At 45.0% G+C, this 24,113-nt stretch overlaps 2 protein-coding genes across 3 annotated transcripts in view; one reads left to right on the forward strand and one right to left on the reverse strand.

Moving 5' to 3' along the window:
* LOC121547720 (Na(+)/H(+) exchange regulatory cofactor NHE-RF1) overlaps window positions 1-3,685 on the forward strand; it is a 31,334-nt gene extending 27,649 nt beyond the window's left edge. For both annotated transcript variants that reach the window (XM_041859131.2, XM_041859132.2), the window contains exons 5-6: window positions 408-524; window positions 1,928-3,685. In XM_041859131.2, the coding sequence (XP_041715065.1) occupies window positions 408-524; window positions 1,928-2,080 (270 nt within the window). In that variant the 3' untranslated portion in view covers window positions 2,081-3,685. The remainder of the gene's footprint in view (window positions 1-407; window positions 525-1,927) is intronic.
* Window positions 3,686-5,972: 2,287 nt separating this feature from the next.
* Window positions 5,973-24,113, reverse strand: part of LOC121547866 (caskin-2-like) — an 85,488-nt gene continuing 67,347 nt past the window's right edge. The window contains exons 12-21 of the mRNA XM_045209727.1: window positions 16,559-16,690; window positions 15,523-15,680; window positions 15,202-15,373; window positions 11,293-11,315; window positions 10,959-11,180; window positions 10,774-10,884; window positions 10,391-10,492; window positions 9,988-10,126; window positions 7,190-9,536; window positions 5,973-7,056 (exon numbers count right to left, since the gene is read on the reverse strand). Coding sequence (XP_045065662.1) covers window positions 6,960-7,056; window positions 7,190-9,536; window positions 9,988-10,126; window positions 10,391-10,492; window positions 10,774-10,884; window positions 10,959-11,180; window positions 11,293-11,315; window positions 15,202-15,373; window positions 15,523-15,680; window positions 16,559-16,690 — 3,503 coding nt within the window. The 3' untranslated portion in view covers window positions 5,973-6,959. The remainder of the gene's footprint in view (window positions 7,057-7,189; window positions 9,537-9,987; window positions 10,127-10,390; window positions 10,493-10,773; window positions 10,885-10,958; window positions 11,181-11,292; window positions 11,316-15,201; window positions 15,374-15,522; window positions 15,681-16,558; window positions 16,691-24,113) is intronic.

The raw sequence follows: 24,113 nt of genomic DNA on the forward strand, positions 1-24,113 counted from the left end.
GTTGATATAATCACACAGGTTGCTGGGGCAGCAGGTAGCTTAGTGGTTAAGAGCATTGTGCCAGTAATCGAAAGGTCGCTGGTTCTAATGGTGAAAGATCTGTCGATGTGCCCTTGAGCAAGGCACTTAACCCTAATTGCTCATGTAAGTCGCTCTGGATAAGAGCGTCTGCTAAATGACTAAAATGTAAATGTAAGTAGGGTACCACATGGTGAACCCTGACCCCTAGTGGCCACAGTGATGTAGCACACCTACTGGTGATGGCCGTGACGTCAACGTACTGGCACTGTATGTTTCTGAGGTGTGTTTAGCTGATGTGTGTGATGCAGGTAATCAAGGTGTGTGTGTGTACAGGTGAACAATAAGGTGTATGCTGTGTTTCTAATGTGTGTCTCATATTTCTACAGCTGGATGGTAAGGTAGCAGTCGAGGTAAAGCCTAATGTGTCCGTCAGTTTGTCTACATCCAGCACCTCCTCCACTGCCTCTCTACCAACATCCGCTGGCAGCACCCCTCCACCAGAGGTACTAGTGTGTGTGTGTGTGTGTGTGATGAGCAGTCAACATTTTTATCAACGGAATATGTAGGAACGCAAGGGTAAAATCAGGGTGTAGATATTGGGGTGGACGAACAGTAGATGGAGGGGCATATGGAAGCTATATGGAGGGGTATTTGGAGGAGTCTATGGAGGGGTCTATGGAGGGATCTATGGAGGGGTCTATGGAGGGGTCTATGGAGGGGTCTATGGAGGGGTATTTGGAGGAGTCTATGGAGGGGTCTATGGAGGGATCTATGGAGGGGTCTATGGAGGGTCTTTGGAGGGGTCTATGGAGGGGTATTTGGAGGGGTCTATGGAGGGGTCTATGGAGGGGTCTATGGAGGGGTCTATGGAGGGATCTATGGAGGGGTCTATGGAGGGATCTATGGAGGGGTCTATGGAGGGGTCTATGGAGGGATCTATGGAGGGATCTATGGAGGGGTATTTGGAGGGGTCTATGGAGGGGTCTATGGAGGGGTATTTGGAGGGATCTATGGAGGGGTCTATTGAGGGGTATATGGAGGGGTCTATGGAGGGGTCTATGGAGGGGTCTATGGAGGGGTATTTGGAGGGGTCTATGGAGGGGTATTTGGAGGGGTCTATGGAGGGGTCTATGGAGGGTATTTGGAGGGGTCTATGGAGGGGTCTGTGGAGGGGGTCTATGGAGGGGTATTTGGAGGGGTCTGTGGAGGGGTCTATGGAGGGGTATATGGAGGGGTCTGTGGAGGGGTCTATGGAGGGGTATTTGGAGGGGTCTATGGAGGGGTCTATGGAGGGGTCTATGGAGGGGTCTGTGGAGGGGTCTATGGAGGGGTATTTGGAGGAGTCTATGGAGGGGTCTGTGGAGGGGTCTATGGAGGGGTATTTGGAGGAGTCTATGGAGGGGTATATGGAGGGGTATTTGGAGGGGTCTATGGAGGGGTATTTGGAGGGGTATTTGGAGGGTATTTTGAAAACCCAGTATAAGTGGGAAGGGTAAGTCGTCACCATCATCAAGGCAAGTATTGAGAAGACACAAAAGATGACTGAGTCTTATTATAATGATGTACGTGAATATTTACATATCAAAATATAAATACAAATATTCTACAGTTTTACATGACTTTATGGCCTCTCTTGAGGTGAAAACAGTATAAGTCATGTAGTTTTATAATGCAATTCTACACATTTTGTCATGAGGCTGAGAGTAAATGTTGCTGTTTTAAAGCTAATTTCCTGCAATTCTACACATTTTGCCATTGCTTATGTTCATATTCTATCTGGGGGGGGGCACCCCAACCTTTTTTTATTTATTGAATCGACCTGTTTTGAATATTGGGGGGTCCCTCGATCCTCCGTGGCAATTTTGCGTATGGAGTAACGCATAATGTTCTCTCTCTGTGTGTGTAGGTACAGGTGGCTCCGGCTAAGGTACCTGATGCAAGCCTAGCCCTCAGCATGTCTCTAGCCCAGGCCAAGGAGAGAGCTCACCAGAAACGCTCATCCAAGAAGGCCCCTGCCATGGACTGGAGCAAGAGGAACGAACTCTTCAGTAACTTATAAATCACACGTTTCCTTCCGTCTTTCTCTGACCCTCACTCCCTCTTTAGCTCGGTCGCAAGCAGACACACAACAATGTATGATGTGAACAGTGTTAATATTTTGTGATTTCATGTGCTAAGTGAGGGGTTTTCCATTTTTATTTAAAAACAAATTGAAACGCCACTCCTGAATAAGAAACAATGTAATTGACAATTTAAAGATGGAAAAACAATGTACAGTTTACATCTAGTGGAGTAGAATGATGAAGAAATAAAAGATGATGGGATATATGGAAAATAAGAATTAACATATTGCCAGTGAGTAATCGATCTAGTGATATGGTGTGTGTGTGTGTGTATGTATATCATAAGGTGTGTCGAATCTTATTGTCAGTCTATCTGCAATCTGATTGGTTGCTGGTCACAATACTTCCTTGTAGAATCACGAACTAGCCAATAGCAAGCTGGGACTGATTGTGCTTTTGTGGATGAGTTAAGATGAATCAAACTATTTTCCAGAGACTTTCATGCTTTATTACTTCTAAGGGCTGGATTCAGTCCGTATCGTGGAAGATCCGCGTTATAGCTCGATTTTCAAGTTAAAGGCAATGTTCCTGCGTTCGCAGAGACTGCATTCACAGTAAACACTGTATATGTCGGCTCAATCTGAAATGACCTTTACATTTTAACCTGGATCTTCCGCGATACGGATTAAATCCAGGCCTTACAGAATGACTAACAATCTGAATTTTTAGCAATACAAGACCATTGTCTGACCATTTATCGCTTAATGAGAGGTCTACACGTCTGGTTAGCAGATATCACTGAATTTGTTCAGGAATTGTATCATTCTAATGCTGACCACAGGTTTACTTTGTGGTGTGATGTTTTACAACCCTCTCTTTTTTAAGATGTTGACATATCAATTCTTAGAATGTAGAACTCATTCCGGAAGGGGAATTCAGAATACATGAGATTCTCTGTTCTAAATGTGACAATCATTGTTGGTCATATCATGCATGGTTAAAGGGACTGAGGTATGTGGTTCTAGATTTTTTAACCCAAAGTAAACCATTGTTTCTAACTGTAAAGTTGAAACATTCCTGAGTTAACAACCTGTTCAAACCGGTGTTCAAGCATCACTATTGTAAAATCCTACGGTATTTTTATCGTCGTGATTCAACATTTCTTCCTGCCATTGTCTCAACGTTTTACAGAATGACGAGATTATTTTTCATGTTTCTTTTATTAGATTTGTACATAAATTTCATGAGGAAATTGTATTTTGAGTGTTGTGTCTTAAAGAAATCCTCAATTTGTTTGAAGACTGTTCTAGAATCTCTCTGGGTTGAATGGAGTGTAAGCCTACTGTATGTGTGTCAGTTAGCTCTGGTCTAGGGCGTTAGTGTATCAGTCATCTGAACCACATAAGCCCTATAGTATAGACCAGGGATCAGCTCTGGTCTAGGGCGTTAGTGTATCAGTCATCTGAACCACATAAGCCCTATAGTATAGACCAGGGATCAGCTCCAACTCCGGTCCTGGAAAGCTACTGGCTGCGTACGGTAGAAGGGCTGAGTTGTCAAATGTCTTGAGGATGACTGTTATAAATGTGGGCTCAAACATGTCTTCGTCTTTCTTTTTTAACGTGTGTGTGAGAGCTAGAGAGAGACAAGGCATACTCTGTGGGATCTCAAAGGAAAACGACAGTGTTTAGGTATAAATTCTCCTTTTTAATGGTATAGTAAATAGTAACCTGATGAGTAAGCAGGTGGGCGTGCATCAGAAACAACACAGACCAATCAGCAAGTCAGGAGCTAGTGCTCTAGAACAACAGAGACCAATCAGCAAGTCCGTGATCTAGAACAATGTTCTGATGTGAGAATGAATCCTAGAATGTTTTCTGCTATTCCTGTAAATACAGCGTAAACATATTGTACTTACCCTAACACTGTACTTAAGGTTAAGGTTCTGTACAGTACGAACAGTTTAAGAATTAGTCATAGTTCATCCAAATCACATAAATTAGCATTTGGAGACAAGTGGTCAGGTGAACAAAACCAAAGCATGCATTGCGGTCTTACATTTTACAGGGTAACGAAACCAATATGTAATCTGGGTGAACTAACTATAGGTATATAAATTCAGTATTGATGGGTATTGTACTGCATAATCTGACTATACTGGCTGTTTAACGCTCGAGTAACAGTACCTATGGATGCGTCACAATTCCCAAATGACACCTATTTCCAATTTAGAGCACTACTTTTGACCAGGGTCCTATGGGTCCTGGTCAAAACAATAGGGATTAGGGTGCCATAAAACAATAGGGATTAGGGTGCCATTTTGGACGCAACCTATCTGACAAAAGTACTAAACAGTGCATGAAGCAGAAGCAGTGACGCGAGAGAATATTGAGCATAAAACCGTTACTCAAAAATATCACAGCTATAGAATGACTACAATGCTATAATCGTGGGATTTTTCAATCATGGAATTTTGTTTTATGAACGATAATATGCATACAATATTGTTGACATGACAGAGAAGGTGCATACAGACTGTTGGATGAAATACAAGTTCATATTTGTTTGTTTTAACTCCACACGAAAAGTCAGTTGATGCAGTGATTGTAACGGAAGCCGCTTTCTCTCTCCAAGAAACAGTCACTGAAATGGGCCCAACTCTGCCTCCTTGTGTTTGGTTTTGGGGGTGGCACGGGGTTAACAGAATTCAAGTGGCAGTTACAGTTGCAAAACAAGTGCAGGAGCAGCACTGGAAACACAAAGTTACAGATTGTGCCTTTAACTAGGTCAGAGTTTACTGTAGGTTACAGTAGTACAGCTGGGTCCAATGCAGAGAAGTCTGATGCTATGCAGTGGATTAGAACCATCCAAGCCTGTTCTACTGTAATGTATTGGTGTGTGTATACTGACCTCACAGCCGACACACAACATATTGCAACACCTTCCACAGCTCAGATGGACCTGAAGACTTGTGCTCTCATTTGACAATAGTGCTTTACAAAGTATCACTGCCCCCCCACACTCTTTGGAGGGCAAACACTGGATGTTTTGGTAAACCATAAATACAAACATACATGCATTTTAATATAGATAATGTCATACATCTTTGAGATAAATTGAAATGTTTCTCCAACTCGCAAACAATTACCAAGAATATAGTATACTGAATAAAAATAAACGCAAAAGTGTTGGCCCATGTTTCATGAGCTGAAATTAAAGATCCCATAAATGTTCCATACACGCAAAAAGCAAATGTTGGTTACATCCCTGTTAGTGAGCACTTCTCCTTTGCAAAGATAATCCATCCACCTGACAGGTGTGGCATATCTAGAAGCTGATTAAACAGCATTATCATTACACAGGTGCACCTTGTGCTGGGGACAATAAAAGGCCACTCTTAAATGTGCAGTTTTGTCACACAACACAATGCCACATAAGTGTGAATTTTGAAGCACGCTGATGGCAGGAATGTCCACCAGAGCTGTTGTCGGAGAATTTAATGTTCATTTCTCTACCATAAGCTGCCTCCGTCGTTCTAGAGAATTTGGCAGTACGTCCAACCGGCCTCAACTGCAGACCACGTGTAACCACGCCAGCCCAGGACCTCCACATCCGGCTTCTTCACCTGCGGTATCGTCTGAGACCAGCCACCTGGACAGCTGATGACACTTAGGAGTATTTCTGTCTGTAATAAAGCCCTTTTGTGGGGAAAACTCCTGGCTCCCCAGTGGGTGGGTCTGGCTCCCAAATGGGTGGGCCTATGCCCCCCCAGGCCCACCCATGGCTGCACCCCTGCCCAGCCATGTTAAATCCATATATTAGGGCCTATTGAATGTATTTCAATTGACTGATTTCCTTATATAAACTAACTCAGTAAAATCGTTGAAATTGTTGCATGTTGCGTTTATATTTTTGTTCAGTGTATATTACATGTTAACATAAAACTTTTCTAATGACATAGTTACTCCTAACATCACGTATAGTATATTTTGAAGAAAATAGATGCTCCCTTTGTTAAGACAAATAAATGCAAAGTAAAAACAAATTCTTACTTTTCAGTAACATTGAAGATTCTCATGTTAAGAATATTGACACACTTAACATAACATTGGGTAAAGTTTAAAGACGAGAATATGATATAATTTACAATACATGTTAAAAATGGACCCTTATTCCCTTTGTGGTAAAATCGGGTTGGCTCAGAGCAAAGCTGTAGCATCTGTCATAAACCCGTGCTCCATGTCATAAACCCGTGCTCCATGTCATAAACCCGTGCTCCATGTCATAAACCTGTGCTCCATGTCATAAACCCGTGCTCTATGTAATAAAACACAGTAAACTGTTGTGTGTTATTGTGCTGTCTTTGCCTAGCGAAACTATTGATCCAGGGTTATGCGCTCCAGTTTAGGCAAGTCCCGATGTGTGTGTGTCTCACTGATGCTATTCAAACAACAAAAATCCACAGGTGTATCCGTCGAGTTCAGTAAGTGCTTGCGTTGAAATTCTGATGACATCATAAAGTGTGCGTGTGTTTAGGACATACAAGTGCAGTCAGAGGTTCTCCACATTGTGCCTCCCTGCTCTCCTCTCCCCATTTCTCTCCTCTCCCTCCTTTCACTTTCCCTCACTCTTCCTCTCCTCTCCTCTCTCTCCTCATACTTTCTCGTATCCACCCTATGAAACATGCAGATCAGTGCATCAGTCTAATCAATTCTACGGGTGCATCCCAAATGGTGCTCCCTATTCCAGGGCTCTGGTCAAAGAAGTGCACTATAAAGGGAATAGGGTGCTATTTGGGACGCAACCCTATGGATCTGGCAACCCAATCATACTGGTCCTATTCAGGTTGCCTTGAGTGAAGTGAAGAGGAAGGATTTAATCCAACATGGCATCCAGCTGGTCGGCGAGGTCATCAAACATGTTGCCGATGTCATCCAGGATATTCCCTGCTGCTTTCACTGTGCTGCTGCCACTGGAAAAGAGAGAGGAGAGTGTTAACACAGTGTGTGTGTGTGTGTGTGTGTGTGTGTGTGTGTGTGTGTCTGCCTGCACGGGTGTGTGTGTCTGCCTGCATGGGTGTGTGTGTGTGTGTGTGTGTGTCTTACCCGTCAGTGCAGTCAACCTGAGCCATTTTCCTCTCTACAACATCCAGCGCTGCCTCCAGTGACCTGTTGGTCTCATCCAGCCTCCTCTGAACCAACACCTCCGAGCAGGCCTCACCAGCCTGGGTCTTTCCTGCCAGGCCTGGAGGCCCCGAGGTGTGGTAGGATGGAGGGGGGGCTGCCTGGACTGTGGCAGATGGGGCAGCGAAAGCCAAACTCTGGACCACATCGAGAGTCACACCAGGGGAACGGGCTTTAGGGGCTGAGGTTATGGATGAGCAGAGCTGGGGAAGTTTAGAGGCAGAGACGGTGGCAGGCGTCTGATTCACTGGCCTGGATGTTACTGTTCTCTGCAGACTGCCTGCTTTGGTTGCTGTTACTGGTTTCTGTGGATTGCCTGGTATAGAGGTGGTTGTGTGTGTATTTTGACTGGCTGTTACATGTTTCTGTGTGCTGCCTGTCGCTGTCTCCTGTTGACAGGCTGGTTTAGGGTTGAGGGCAGGTGTGAGGGGAGGGCTGGTTGGTTTGGAGGACAGAGTTGGTCTCTGGCCTTTCCCTGTCGATCCTACTCTCTGTAAACTGCTCCCTGACCTCACACCTGCTTCCTCCTCTCGCTTGTCTCTGTTTGTGTGTGTGTGGAAGCCGTTGGACCGGCCGTGTGTGTGTGGCTGTGTGTGTCCGTCATCTTCGCTGACGGTGAAGATCTCGTCCAGTGTGTGTGTGTCCCGGTCTTTGGGCTGGCGGCGTCGTTTGACCGTGTCCGACTCTTTGAGGTTGAACTCAGGGACCCCCAAGGTCTTTGGGGCCTGCATTGTTTGGTCTTCCGGAGAAGCCTGGGGTTGGATTTCAGGGTCTGACCGGAAGCCTGCTCCCATCCTGGGCCGCTGTTTGATGGTGAGGTTGCCCTCCTCCGCGAAAGGGAGGTTCTCACTGGAGCTACTCTGAGGTGATGTAGAGCTTTCAAATACTGAACCATTCTTCCTCCCACTCTCCTCCTCTTCTGGGCTTCTCTCTATCCCTCCATCTCTATCCCTCCGCTCGCCCCCCATCCTCCTCAGGCCCCCCAGCCCCAGAGCGGGTACAGGTTTGTGGGAGGCGAGGGTGGGGGTGCGAGGGGAGGGTAACACTACCCCATTAGAGGGGCTGCCCCTGGGCCCGGACCCCTGTAGCCTGGCTGCGATGCTTCTCACACTGCCTGCACTCTCCGTCTCCACCCCTCCCACCTCCACCTGCCCTGGCACTACTGCCGCTCCTCCTGATTCGCTGGCCTGGCTGCCACTCACCGAGCTCATCCTCTTAGGTGGCGGTGGGGGCGGGCCTTTGCGGCGAGAGCGGACAGCGAATGAGTGGCTCCGGCTGATGTGGCGTTGGACGGCGGAGGAATTTGATTGGCCGCGTACTGGTTTGCGTCCTAGTGTGGCGTACGAGGGAATGGTCACCGGGGGAACGGATTCCTGCAGCGATGACTCGTCGTCTTCCGGTTCTCCATCTGACAGGGCGTAGCGTGTCAGACTCTGGGTGCGTTTCTTAGGGCCCTTAAGAGCCTCTGTGTTGAGGCCTAGTCCTGGGAGGGGGACTGCTCCAGCCTGAGGCTTGGGTAGACCACGCTGGCACAGATAGGTGCCTCCTTCCTGGGTGTGGTGGTAGTTGAAGGCCCTCTGTGTGGGTGAGGCCTGAGGAGAGGGGGAGGGGGGAGAGGAGAGGGGGTGATGGGCAGGGGACTGGCAAGGTTTGGGTTTACTGGGCACAGGCAAGGCTGGGTAGGCAAAGCGGGGCATCGTGCTGGGGGTGAGAGGAGGGGTGAGGGGGGTGATGGGTAGTTTAGTGGGGGGCTGGGGGTGGCGCTTCTGGTCTGACCACACCTCTGTGGGTCTCTGTCGGTCTCTCCCTGAACTCCCTCCTCCCCCCTGTCTCCCACCTCCTCCTCCCAAGCTCTCGTCCGAGCGACTGTACGCTCCAGCCGATGCCAGAGTCTGTTGGTGAAGCTCTTGGGAATATCCCGGAAATTTCCCAGATTTCCCAGAATTCCCAGATCCGCGGGAGCGCGTTCCGATGCTCTCCTGGCTGAGCGACAACGGCGACACCACACCCCCCACACCCATCCCAAACCCCCCTATCCCCCCCCCTCCTCCTGTGCTCAGCTCGCTGTCATTGAAGGAGAGGAAGGGTGTCCTGGGGGTGTGAGGGGTCGGGGGGCAGCAGTCGGCGGGGATCTCGGGGGGCTCGATAGCCACCAGTTCCAGAGCCGTGGGGGGTTTACGCCGGAGCATGTCGGAGCCGTTGGCATGGTGATGAGTACGATGCAGGTCGCATAAACGCTTCACGGCTAACATAAGCTTCTTCTGATGTCCTGGGGTGCGAGAGAGGGGGGGCGAGAGAGAGGGGAGGGAGAGAGAGAGGGGGGCGAGAGAGAGGGGAGGGAGAGAGAGGGGAGGGAGAGAGAGAGGGGGGCGAGAGAGAGGGGAGGGAGAGAGAGAGGGGGGGCGAGAGAGGGGAGGGAGAGAGAGAGGGGGGGCGAGAGAGAGGGGAGGGAGAGAGAGGGGAGGGCGAGATAAAAGAACACAAATTCTAGAAACACAAATTGCAGAAAACAAATAACTTTTTGAACAGTTATTTTTGTATACAAGTGGTTAAAAAAGGTTGATAACTGGTTGTCAACACCAAGGCTGTCATATTGACAAGGGGGATGTGTCCAAGAGCTCTCACATACACTGCAGACGTACAGATGCACTTAAACTAAACAATGTGACCTTGCAATGTGAAGTGCATCTGTGCGTCAGAAGTGTGTGATGATTTCTTACCCAGCTTGGTGATTCCTATCTCTGATAAGTCTTCCCAGGTGATATCCTTGACGATGCTGATGGTGTCATAACCATTCTCACACAGTCTCTTCTGGTACTGAGGGAGCCCGATCGCACTCAACCAATCTGACAGCTCAGACTGACAGAGAGAGAGGGAGAGAGGGAGAGATGGACAGAGAGAGAAGACAGAGTGACGGTGAGCTTGTTGACCAATAGTTGTACGACAAAAGACAGTTACTGCTGATTGTAAAGCTCTACATGAAACATGAAGAACTCATTAATTATTATTAACAACAGACTACATACACTACTGCACAACTAACTCTCTCTTTCTGTGTCAAAGGCCTGTCGTCATCAGCCAGAACTGTGTACATAGTTCAAAGGTCATGTGACAGTCTCTTACAGGGATGTAGTCAGGCAGCCACTCTGGGATGTTCAGGTTGCCTATCTCCATGGAGATCTTCTTACGGTGGCCTGGTTTGGTCACACCGATGGCTGTTAGGTCCTGGAGAGACACACACCAGGTTAGAAAACCCCCACGACTAGGCTGCCAATGACACAAATGACTACAGAACACATTTATCCATGCTTATTTTATTTTGTTGACCTAAAAAATAAACAGAGGTAAATGTGTATGCAGGAATACGTTTGTTTTAAATCTCAATGCCACAAAGAGAGACCTTGTAGAGGTGTGTGTGTGTTAATATCTCAGTTACTCTCAAATGTGTCAATCAATTAAGCGTAATCAATAAACGTATGAATGGGTAATAGAATCCAGTGTCTGACCTCTGGGGTCATCCTACTGATAGTTAGTACATCGTATCCTGCTGTGAGGAAGTTAGCAGTGTAGCTCTCCAGCTGGAACTCACACAGCCATTGGTAGATGGTCTCAGAGTCCTATAGACGGAGAACAGAGGGTTATCACTCAGACACGGGCAAACGGACTGACGCACACACCATATTCAACTTACTCTGCCCACCAGGAGTTGATCTGGACGCATGAAGCCACTCTGTTCCCCCAACTGAGTACCACCACTGACTTGATGACGCAGACCACCTGGGGAGATAGAGCGAGAGACAAGAGACAGATTACAACTTTTATCAAATGAAATGTACACAGCTAACAGAAAGCATGAGGAAGGACTGAGGTGAAGGTGTATTATCTTGTAGATCTTGAGTATTATCTTGTAGATCTGAGGGGCATGTCAACAGACCGATGTCAGATCTCTCCTCTCTCTTTCAGCTGGGACAATGGTTTTGATATCTCCCTCGATCCAAACAGGTCAGGGCCCCCACCCCCCCAACCCCCTTCCGGGTGAAGAAAGCACCTGAGAGAGAGAGGTATAGAGCAAGAGGGAGAGAGGGGCCCCTCTGTACACACCTCATCAATCAACTACCCTACATCCAAAACACACATGCTTCTACTCCCAAGGCAGGCAGGGAGAGAGAGACAGCGACACACACACACAGAGAGAGAGAGAGAGAGAGAGAGAGAGAGAGAGAGAGAGAGAGAGAGAGAGAGAGAGAGAGAGAGAGAGAGAGAGAGAGAGAGAGAGAGAGAGAGAGAGAGAGAGAGAGAGAGAGAGAGAGAGAGAGAGAGAGAGAGAGAGAGAGAGAGAGAGAGAGAGAGAGAGAGAGAGAGAGAGAGAGAGAGAGTACAGCGACAGACACACAGAGAGAGAGAGAGAGAGAGAGAGAGAGAGAGAGAGAGAGAGATACAGCGACACACACACACACACACACACAGAGAGAGAGAGAGATACAGCGACAGACACACAGAGAGAGAGAGAGAGAGAGAGAGAGAGAGAGAGAGAGAGAGATACAGCGACACACACACAGAGAGAGAGAGAGAGATACAGCGACAGACACAGAGAGAGAGAGAGAGAGAGAGATAGAGAGAGATACAGCGACACACACACACAGAGAGAGAGAGAGAGAGAGATACAGCGACACACACACACACAGAGAGAGAGAGAGAGAGAGAGAGAGAGAGAGAGAGACACACACAGAGAGAGAGAGAGAGAGAGAGAGAGACACACACACAGAGAGAGAGAGAGAGAGAGAGAGAGAGAGAGAGAGAGAGAGACACACAGAGAGAAAGAGAGAGAGAGACAGACAGACAGAGACACAGAAAAACAGTCCCATAGTGATACACTGTATCTAGAAGCTGGGTGTAGCAGAACTTTATCTGTTTACAAGACTACTGCCTAAACCGCACCATTCAGTGATTTCATCAAGACAAAATGTGTTTTTAGTTGCTGATTATTCTTGTATGTAAAGTGACTTTGGGTGTCTTGAAAAGTGTTATTTTGTATTATTATTAACAGGAAAAGTTATGATGCTAGTATGAAAGGACTACAGTGCAGAACTGGTTGATTAGGACCGCGTCTGTGTCCGTCCTTACACATGGACATGATTATACCCAACACCACCGCTGGTTGGCTCTCTGTTTATCCTAATTGTTTACCCTGATCATCACAGCACTGTTCCACTACTAAAACACAGAGCAAATCCATAATAATAATAATAATAATATGCCATTTAGCAGACGCTTTTATCCAAAGCGACTATAATCACCATAGAACAGTAGAAACATGCTCTGGTGAAGACGTAGGCAAAAATAGTTTTGTAGAGATTTAGGGCTGGATTCAGTCTCCGCGATCGGGGGGAACATTGCCTTTAATTGTCAATCGCGCTATAAAGCGGATCTTCAGCGCCACGGATTGAATAGAGCCCTAAACATTTTCACCTTTGCTCTCTGAAACGGACTACATTATTTAGGTCAAGACACACAATGGTATTGGATTCTAGCTTGAAATATACTTATTCATGTTACCATACTAGAACTTATTGATTACTTTACATGTATAAGGAATGTATATGTTGGGGTCAATGAAGGGTAGTTAGGGACTTGGTGTATGGAAAGTTACTGAGTGAGAAACAATGGTAAGTGTAGAAAGTTCATATTCTGTTCCATGTTTCTAAGGAGGGAGGTGAATGGCAATAGTTAGTCTCTGATAAGGCAGGCCAGCTGCGGAACTAGGGAGGAGTGAGGAATTCATCTCAAGGTCAAGTCAACAGATGAAGTGAGAAGAAACCTCTGGGAGGGGGGCCAGAGGGGCCCACCACAACGACCCTCCTACTACAGTCCTGTCTCACACACACATACTTTCACGCCCACAAAGGTTCTAGCATCAGGCAGGGCCATGACTACACCAGTGAGAGGAACCAATTCAGTTCCTGCCTAGCAACAGAGATGTATTGGCTGTCTAGATGTGTAAGGAGTTGACCCCGCCTAGTAGGAGGTTAAAAATATATGTGCTTGTGTAATCATGCTTCGTCTTTGCAGCTGTATGACCCAGTGGGTGAATGAACTTGGTTTGAGCTTTTTTCTAGTCGTCCGTTTGAGTTTTTACTCTGTTTGTTCAGAACCTAACAATGGTAAAAGTCTCTAGTAAAACTATAAACCCACTAAAGTAACAGAGTAATAACTACAGAGATTGCAGATAACAAGGAAAAACCAGAACCTTAGTCCTGCTGAGAGTTACCCTGGCCTAGGGTCTTCTGGACCCACTCTACCCGCCTGGCCCCCACTCCTCAGTACACCTCCACCAGACAGTGTGTGTGTTTGTTAGGTACCTGTACACCTGGCAGTCTCCTTTCAGCCCCAGCTAGTCCAGCTAGCCCCAGTGAGGAGATATGGGTCCTCAGGAAGTCTCCCACTGGTAAGAGTGTGTACCCAGCTACCCAATTACCCAAACTACCCCTGTGCCCTCTGTTTACCCACTCCCTTAGATGTACCCCACTACCCCCTCTAAAAGTCAAGCTTACTGCCTCCATTCAGGCCTAGAGAGCTGCTGACCTGCCCCCCTCCAAGCGTCCCGTCCAAGTGTCCATTCCTCTCTCTCTCTCTCTCTCTCTCTCTCTCTCCCCTCTCCCCCTCTCCCCCTCCCTCCCTCCCTCCCTCCCCATGTTTTCTGTCCTTCTTCCATTTCTCTCCCTTGTCCTGTCCCAGGCGAGACCAAAGACTAACTCCGTCCCCTCTTATTGCTTCAATCAAGAGCTGAGCTTCTGGCTGTATCCCAAATGGAACCCTATTCCCTTTAAAGTGCCCTAAAGGGACTATGGTGCCATCTGGGACTCTTATGTTTTGCAGTGAGGTGAGTTGGTTTATAGTGAGGAGATCCGTTGTCTATATTGGTTTGTGGAGAGGTAAGTTGCTGTGCAGAAAGACGGTTTCTGTCTTGTTGATGTAGTGAGGTAAGTAGCTGTATTTCTTACTCTCCCTCACATTTCCCCTCTGCCCTGTGGCTGTAGCTAGCTACTATAGGCCTGGTCTGGGCTAGGACGACCGGTGGAATACTCTATAAGTCTGACCTCAGTCTGAATACAGCTTGTTTAACAGACATTTACATTTTTACATTTAGCAGACGCTCTTATCCAGAGCGACTTACAAATTGGTGCATTCAATTTATGATAGCCAGTGGGACAACCATTATTACAGACCTACAGTTAGTGAGTGCATACATTTTCATACTGGCCCCCCGTGGGAAACGAACCCACAACACTGGCGTTACAAGTGCCATGCTCTACCAACTGAGCTACACGGGGCCTGACAAAAAGACACAAACAGAATATATCTACCCGAAAATTACAGCCATTATTTCAAGCTAATGTCTCTGGCGTTGGTAGGGCAGAGTATACATTATAAAATGGAGAAAGACAAAGAGAGAAGGGGGAGAGCTGTAGGGAAATAAATAGATGGAGAAGAGGGTAGAGAGGAAGGGAAATAACTAGAGGAGAAGAGGGGAGAGAGGAAGGGAAATAAATAGAGGAGAAGAGGGTAGAGAGGAAGGGAAATAACTAGAGGAGAAGAGGGTAGAGAGGAAGGGAAATAACTAGAGGAGAAGAGGGGAGAGAGGAAGGGAAATAACTAGAGGAGAAGAGGGGAGAGAGGAAGGGAAATAAATAGAGGAGAAGAGGGGAGAGAGGAAGGGAAATAACTAGAGGAGAAGAGGGTAGAGAGGAAGGGAAATACATAGAGGAGAAGAGGGGAGAGAGGAAGGGAAATAACTAGAGGAGAAGAGGGTAGAGAGGAAGGGAAATAACTAGAGGAGAAGAGGGGAGAGAGGAAGGGATATAACTAGAGGAGAAGAGGGGAGAGAGGAAGGGAAATAAATAGAGGAGAAGAGGGGAGAGAGGAAGGGAAATAACTAGAGGAGAAGAGGGTAGAGAGGAAGGGAAATACATAGAGGAGAAGAGGGGAGAGAGGAAGGGTAAGTAGTGTACAAGGTAAGTGACCTGTAGGTCCATCAGGTTGTTTGCTGGGATCTGGTCCTGCCGGGAGGAACAGCTGTTCTCCGGACTCACCAACAGAGGGAGCCAACTACACACAGAAAGAGGAATACCTTCAGCTATTTGTGGTCCATGCGACCTTTAAAAAGCTTTTTATTTTCCTGAAACCAAGTGTAATCTTTACTTAAGCTAATGATATCTATAACATTTCAATGATAATTGCCAGGTTACTGTACTCACCATGCCCGTGTGGGGCTCCACTGCGGCGGCTGTTTGGCGAGTGGGTGTCCTGTTCTGTACTAAGCTGTTCTCTGAGCTCTGCCCGCTGCCAGCACTACGACTGCTCCCCACACTACCTGCACTGCTGCCTGCACTGCCAACACTGTTCCTGTCTCCTGCTAGAGGGAGAATGAGGACAGAGAGAGAGAGAGAGTGAGAGAGAGACATAGAATGAGAGAGAGAGAGACAGAGAGAGACAGAGAGAGACAGAGAGAGACAGAGAGAGCGAGACAGAGAGAGAGACACTGAGAGAGAGAGAGACACAGAGAGACAGAGAGACACAGAGAGAGAGAGAGACAGAGAGAGAGAGCGACAGAGAGACAGAGAGAGAGACAGACAGCGACAGAGAGACAGAGATACAGAGAGAGAGAGAGAGAGAGAGAGAGAGAGAGAGAGAGAGAGAGAGAGAGAGAGAGAGAGAGAGAGAGAGAGAGAGAGAGAGAGAGAGAGAGAGAGAGAGAGAGAGAGAGAGAGAGAGAGAGAGAGAGTGTGGAATGGACACTTGGACGGGACGCTTGGAGGGGGGCAGGTCAGCAGCTCTCTAGGCCTGAATGGAGGCAGTAAGCTTGACTTTTAGAGGGGGTAGTGGGGTACATCTAAGGGAGTGGGTGAACAGAGGGCACAGGGGTAGTTTGGGTAATTGGGTAGCTGGGTACACACTCTTACCAGTGGGAGACTTCCTGAGGACCCATATCTCCTCACTGGGGCTAGCTGGACTAGCTGGGGCTGAAAGGAGACTGCCAGGTGTACAGGTACCTAACAAACACACACACTGTAAGCCAGGTCTGGTGGAAGTGTACTGAGGAGTGGGGGCCAGGCGGGTAGAGTGGGTCCAGAAGACCCTAGGCCAGGGTAACTCTCAGCAGGACTAAGGCGGGTATGGAGTAGGGGGTCTGGGGGGTGTCATCAGGGCCCCAATAAATCAGAAGCCACGTTGTTTCCAAGAAATTGACAAGTTGAGAGCATCTGTAAGTAACTTCATAAAGGAAGTGTGTACCTGCGTGGTCGTAGTACAGGGTGTAGGAGTCCTCAGACTGGGGGGCCACGCCAATAATGGTGGGAGGAGCTCTTGACAGGAAGTGCTGCTGCCGTTGACTTGGCAACGAGACCTGACATGAGAGAGTACCCCCTGCAGGCCAGAAGCAGAACGCAGAAACACACACAGCGTAAAGGATGGGGAAAGTGTGTTTGTGCATCTGCATTTGTGTGTGTTTTAGAACTTGAGTCTCAGGTCCCACCCAAGACATGCATCCTATCCTTACAGGTAGACAACTTCATAAAACCGCAAGAGCTTTCATTCCCACAGTGAGAGCTTTCATTCCCACAGAGAGCGCTTTCATTCCCACAGAGAGCTTTCATTCCCACAGTGAGAGCTTTCATTCCCACAGTGAGAGCTTTCATTCCCACAGAGAGCGCTTTCATTCCCACAGAGAGCGCTTTCATTCCCACAGTGAGAGCTTTCATTCCCACAGTGAGAGCTTTCATTCCCACAGTGAGAGCTTTCATTCCCACAGAGAGCTTTCATTCCCACAGAGAGAGCTTTCATTCCCACAGAGAGAGCTCTCATTCCCACAGAGAGAGCTTTCATTCCCACTGAGAGCTTTCATTCCCACAGAGAGCTTTCATTCCCACAGAGAGAGCTTTCATTCCCACAGAGAGAGCTTTCATTCCCACAGAGAGAGCTTTCATTCCCACAGAGAGAGCTTTCATTCCCACTGAGAGCTTTCATTCCCACAGAGAGAGCTTTCATTCCCACTGAGAGCTTTCATTCCCACTGAGAGCTTTCATTCCCACAAAGAGCTTTCATTCCCACAGAGAGAGCTTTCATTCCCACTGAGAGAGCTCTCATTCCCACAGAGAGCTTTCATTCCCACAGAGAGAGCTTTCATTCCCACAGAGAGAGCTTTCATTCCCACAGAGAGAGCTTTCATTCCCACAGAGAGAGCTTTCATATCAGCACTACTGCTGAGGAGGGAGGTTTACTAGGCTCGAACACACACACTGCAGAGTTTGCCTCTGATAAGTTTGCTCTAACAGCAAGGACCTGTCAACGACTCACATGAGCTTTCAACTGGATTTCCCTTCAGTTCTCTCTCTCTCTCTCTCTCTCGCGCACACACACACACACGCACACGCACACACACACACAACGCAGTCTCAGGATTTAGAACTGAGTTGACACTTCCCAATCTGCCCATGCTAATCCTATTAAATGGTGTGTGTGTGCCTCTGTGTATGTGTGTGCCTCCGTGTGTGTGTGTGTGTGCCTCCGTGTGTGTGTGTTATGTCCTGCCATTCCAGGACATCTACTCAAGGCAGTGTCTGAGGAAGGCCCGAAATATCGTCAAGAACTCCAGTCACCCATCTGGCAAGCGGTATCGGAGCATCGGGTCTCGGACCAACAGGCTCTGAGAGAGCTTCTACCCCCAAGCCATATGACTGCTAAATAGTTAATTAAATGGTTACCCGGACTATCTGCACTGACCCTATCTTGCACTGACTTTATGCACATTTACAAGACTATACAGCACAGTCGGAAAGTATTCAGAACCCATGACTTTTTCCACATTGTTACGTTACAGCCTTATTCTAAAATAGATTAAATGGTTTTTTCCCCTCATCAACCTACACACAATATCCCATAATGACAAAGCAAAAACGGGTTTTTAGAAATTGTTGCAAATTTATAAAAAATACAAAACGGAAATATTACATTTACATATGTATTCAGACCGTTTATTCAGACCGTTTAAATCAGTACTTTGTTGAAGCACCTTTGGCAGCGATTACAGCCTCGAGTCTTCTTGGGTATGACGCTACAAGCTGTATTTGTGGAGTTTCTCCCATTCTTCTCTGCAGATCCTCTCAAGCTCTGTCAGGTTAGATGGGGAGCTTCGTTACACATCTATTTTCAGGTCTCTCCAGAGATGTTGGATCGCGTTCAAGTCCGGGCTCTGGCTGGGCCACTTAAGGACATTCAGAGACTTGTCCGAAGCCACTCCTGAGTTGTCTTGGTTGTGTGCGTTGTGTGCTTAGGGTCGTTGTTCTGTTGAAAGGTGAACCTTTGCCCCAGACTGAGGTCCTGAGCGCTCTGGAGCAGGTTTTCATCAAGGACCTCTCTGTACTTTGCTCCGTTTATCTTTCCCTCGATCCTGACTAGTCTCCCAGTCCCTGCCGCTGAAAACATCCCCACAGCATGATGCTGCCACCACCATGCTTCACCGTAGGGATGGTGCCAGGTTTCCTCCAGACGTGACACTTGGCATTCAGGCCAAAGAGTTCAATCTTGGTTTCATCAGACCAGAGAATCTTGTTTCTCATGGTCTGAGAGTCCTTTAGGTGCCTTTTGGCAAACTCCAAGCGGGCTGTCATGTACCTTTTACTGAGGAGTGGCTTCCGTCTGGCCACTCTACCATAAAGGCCTGATTGGTGGAGTGCTGCAGAGACGGTTGTCCTTCTGGAAGGGTCTCCCATCTCCACAGAGGAACTCTGGAGCTCTGTCAGTGAGCATCGGGTTCTTGGTCACCTCCATGACTAAGGCCCTTCTCTCCCAATTGCTCAGTTTGGCCGGGCGGCCAGCTCTAGGAAGAGTCTTGGTGGTTCCAAACTTCTTCCATTTAAGAATGATGGAGGCCACTGTGTTCTTGGGGACCTTCACTGCTGTAGACATTTTTTGGTACCCCTCCCCAGATCGATGCCTCAACACAATCCTGTCTTGGAGCTCTACGGACAATTCCTTCGACCTCATGGCTTGGTTTTTGCCCTGCCATGCACTGTCAACTGGGACCTTATATAGACAGGTGTGTGCCTTCTCATATCATGTCCAATCAATTGAATTTACCACAGGTGGACTACAATCAAGTTGTAGAAATATCTCAAGGATGATCAATGGAAACAGGATGCACCTGAGCTCAATTTTGAGTCTCATAGCAAATGGTCTGAATACTTATATAAATAAGGTATTTCTGTTTTTGTATACATTTGCAAACATTTCTAAAAACCTGTTTTCGCTTTGTCATCATAGGGTATTGAGTTTATATTGATGAGGGAAAAAAATAATTTCATCCATTTTAGAATAAGGCTGTAACGTAACAAAATGTGGAAAAAGTCAAGGGGTCTGAATACTTTCCAACTGCACTGCATACACACACTACAAAACCCACACTCATTCACACACACGCATACCGACAACACACACACACACACACTTTCACACTCATCATTTGCTGCTGCTACTCTGTTCTTTATTTTACTCTTATTATTATCTATCCTGATGCCGAGTCACTTTACCCTGCCTTCATGTACATATCTACCTCAAATACCTTATTATTATCTATCCTGATGCCTAGTCACTTTACCCTGCCTTCATGTACATACCTACCTCAAATACCTTATTATTATCTATCCTGATGCCTAGTCACTTTACCCTGCCTTCATGTACATATCTACCTCAAATACCTTATTATTATCTATCCTGATGCCTAGTCACTTTACCCTGCCTTCATGTACATACCTACCTCAAATACCTTATTATTATCTATCCTGATGCCTAGTCACTTTACCCTGCCTTCATGTACATATCTACCTCAAATACCTTATTATTATCTATCCTGATGCCTAGTCACTTTACCCTGCCTTCATGTACATATCTACCTCAAATACCTTATTATCTATCCTGATGCCTAGTCACTTTACCCTGCCTTCATGTACATATCTACCTCAAATACCTTATTATTATCTATCCTGATGCCTAGTCACTTTACCCTGCCTTCATGTACATATCTACCTCAAATACCTTATTATTATCTATCCTGATGCCTAGTCACTTTACCCTGCCTTCATGTACATACCTACCTCAAATACCTTATTATTATCTATCCTGATGCCTAGTCACTTTATCCTGCCTTCATGTACATATCTACCTCAAATACCTTATTATTATCTATCCTGATGCCTAGTCACTTTACCCTGCCTTCATGTACATATCTACCTCAAATACCTTATTATTATCTATCCTGATGCCTAGTCACTTTACCCTGCCTTCATGTACATATCTACCTCAAATACCTTATTATTATCTATCCTGATGCCTAGTCACTTTACCCTGCCTTCATGTACATACCTACCTCAAATACCTTATTATTATATATCCTGATGCCTAGTCACTTTACCCTGCCTTCATGTACATACCTACCTCAAATACCTTATTATTATCTATCCTGATGCCTAGTCACTTTACCCCTGCCTTCATGTACATATCTACCTCATATACCTTATTATTATCTATCCTGATGCCTAGTCACTTTACCCTGTGTTCATGTACATATCTACCTCAAATACCTTATTATTATCTATCCTGATGCCTAGTCACTTTACCCTGCCTTCATGTACATATCTACCTCAAATACCTTATTATTATCTATCCTGATGCCTAGTCACTTTACCCTGCCTTCATGTACATATCTACCTCAAATACCTTATTATTATCTATCCTGATGCCTAGTCACTTTACCCTGCCTTCATGTACATATCTACCTCAAATACCTTATTATTATCTATCCTGATGCCTAGTCACTTTACCCTGCCTTCATGTACATATCTACCTCAAATACCTTATTATTATCTATCCTGATGCCTAGTCACTTTACCCTGCCTTCATGTACATACCTACCTCAAATACCTTATTATTATATATCCTGATGCCTAGTCACTTTACCCTGCCTTCATGTACATACCTACCTCAAATACCTTATTATTATCTATCCTGATGCCTAGTCACTTTACCCTGCCTTCATGTACATATCTACCTCATATACCTTATTATTATCTATCCTGATGCCTAGTCACTTTACCCTGTGTTCATGTACATATCTACCTCAAATACCTTATTATTATCTATCCTGATGCCTAGTCCCTTTACCCTGCCTTCATGTACATATCTACCTCAAATACCTTATTATTATCTATCCTGATGCCTAGTCACTTTACCCTGCCTTCATGTACATATCTACCTCAAATACCTTATTATTATCTATCCTGATGCCTAGTCACTTTACCCTGCCTTCATGTACATATCTACCTCAAATACCTTATTATTATCTATCCTGATGCCTAGTCACTTTACCCTGCCTTCATGTACATATCTACCTCAAATACCTTATTATTATCTATCCTGATGCCTAGTCACTTTACCCTGCCTTAATGTACATATCTACCTCAAATACCTTATTATTATCTATCCTGATGCCTAGTCACTTTATCCTGTGTTCATGTACATATCTACCTCATATACCTTATTATTATCTATCCTGATGCCTAGTCACTTTACCCTGCCTTCATGTACATATCTACCTCAAATATCTTATTATTATCTATCCTGATGCCTAGTCACTTTACCCTGCCTTCATGTACATATCTACCTCAAATACCTCATACCTCTGTACATTGATCTGGTACTGGTACTCCCTGTACATAGCGTCCTCTCAATTTACTATTTTAATTAATTATTTTTTAACTCTGCATCGTTGGGAAGTGCTCGTAAGTACTCTACATCCGTTGTATTCGGTGCATGTGACAAATACAATTTTATTTGTAACACACACACACACCCACCCACACACCCACTCAGAACTCATGGACACACACACACACACACACACAATGCTGCTGTTCTATCATATACTATTCATTCCACTGCGTGACCAAGTCACTACCCACTTTATATTAGTAAATACAGTGTAATACATTCCATTATTACTATGCAATACATTCCATTATTACTATGCAATACAGTCCATTATTACTATGCAATACAGTCCATTATTACTATGCAATACAGTCCATTATTACTATGCAATACAGTCCATTATTACTATGCAATACAGTCCATTATTACTATGCAATACAGTCCATTATTACTATGCAATACAGTCCATTATTACTATGCAATACAGTCCATTATTACTATGCAATACAGTCCATTATTACTATGCAATACAGTCCATTATTACTATGCAATACAGTCCATTATTACTATGCAATACAGTCCATTATTACTATGCAATACAGCCCATTATTACTATGCAATACAGTCCATTATTACTATGCAATACAGTCCATTATTACTATGCAATACAGTCCATTATTACTATGCAATACAGTCCATTATTACTATGCAATACAGTCCATTATTACTATGGAATACAGTCCATTATTACTATGCAATACATTCCATTATTACTATGCAATACAGTCCATTATTACTATGCAATACAGTCCATTATTACTATGCAATACAGTCCATTATTACTATGCAATACAGTCCATTATTACTATGCAATACATTCCATTATTACTATGCAATACAGTCCATTATTACTATGCAATACAGCATACCCATTATTACTATGCAATACAGTCCATTATTACTATGCAATACAGTCCATTATTACTATGCAATACAGTCCATTATTACTATGCAATACAGTCCATTATTACTATGCAATACAGTCCATTATTACTATGCAATACAGTCCATTATTACTATGCAATACAGTCCATTATTACTATGCAATACAGTCCATTATTACTATGCAATACATTCCATTATTACTATGCAATACAGTCCATTATTACTATGCAATACAGTCCATTATTACTATGCAATACAGTCCATTATTACTATGCAATACAGCCCATTATTACTATGTAATACATTCCATTATTACTATGCAATACAGTCCATTATTACTATGTAATACAGTCCATTATTACTATGCAATACAGTCCATTATTACTATGCATAATGCAATACAGTCCATTATTACTATGTAATACAGTCCATTATTACTATGCAATACAGTCCATTATTACTATGCAATACAGTCCATTATTACTATGCATTATCATACAGTCCATTATTACTATGCAATACAGTCCATTATTACTATGTAATACAGTCCATTATTACTATGCAATACAGTCCATTATTACTATGCAATACAGTCCATTATTACTATGCAATACAGTCCATTATTACTATGCAATACAGTCCATTATTACTATGCAATACAGTCCATTATTACTATGCAATACAGTCCATTATTACTATGCAATACAGTCCATTATTACTATGCAATACAGCCCATTATTACTATGCAATACAGTCCATTATTACTATGCAATACAGTCCATTATTACTATGCAATACAGTCCATTATTACTATGGAATACAGTCCATTATTACTATGCAATACATTCCATTATTACTATGCAATACAGTCCATTATTACTATGCAATACAGTCCATTATTACTATGCAATACAGTCCATTATTACTATGGAATACAGTCCATTATTACTATGCAATACAGTCCATTATTACTATGCAATACAGTCCATTATTACTATGCAATACAGTCCATTATTACTATGCAATACAGTCCATTATTACTATGCAATACAGTCCATTATTACTATGGAATACAGTCCATTATTACTATGCAATACATTCCATTATTACTATGCAATACAGTCCATTATTACTATGCAAT

Source organism: Coregonus clupeaformis, chromosome 31, assembly GCF_020615455.1.
Source record: "Coregonus clupeaformis isolate EN_2021a chromosome 31, ASM2061545v1, whole genome shotgun sequence".
NCBI classification, from domain to species: domain Eukaryota; kingdom Metazoa; phylum Chordata; class Actinopteri; order Salmoniformes; family Salmonidae; genus Coregonus; species Coregonus clupeaformis.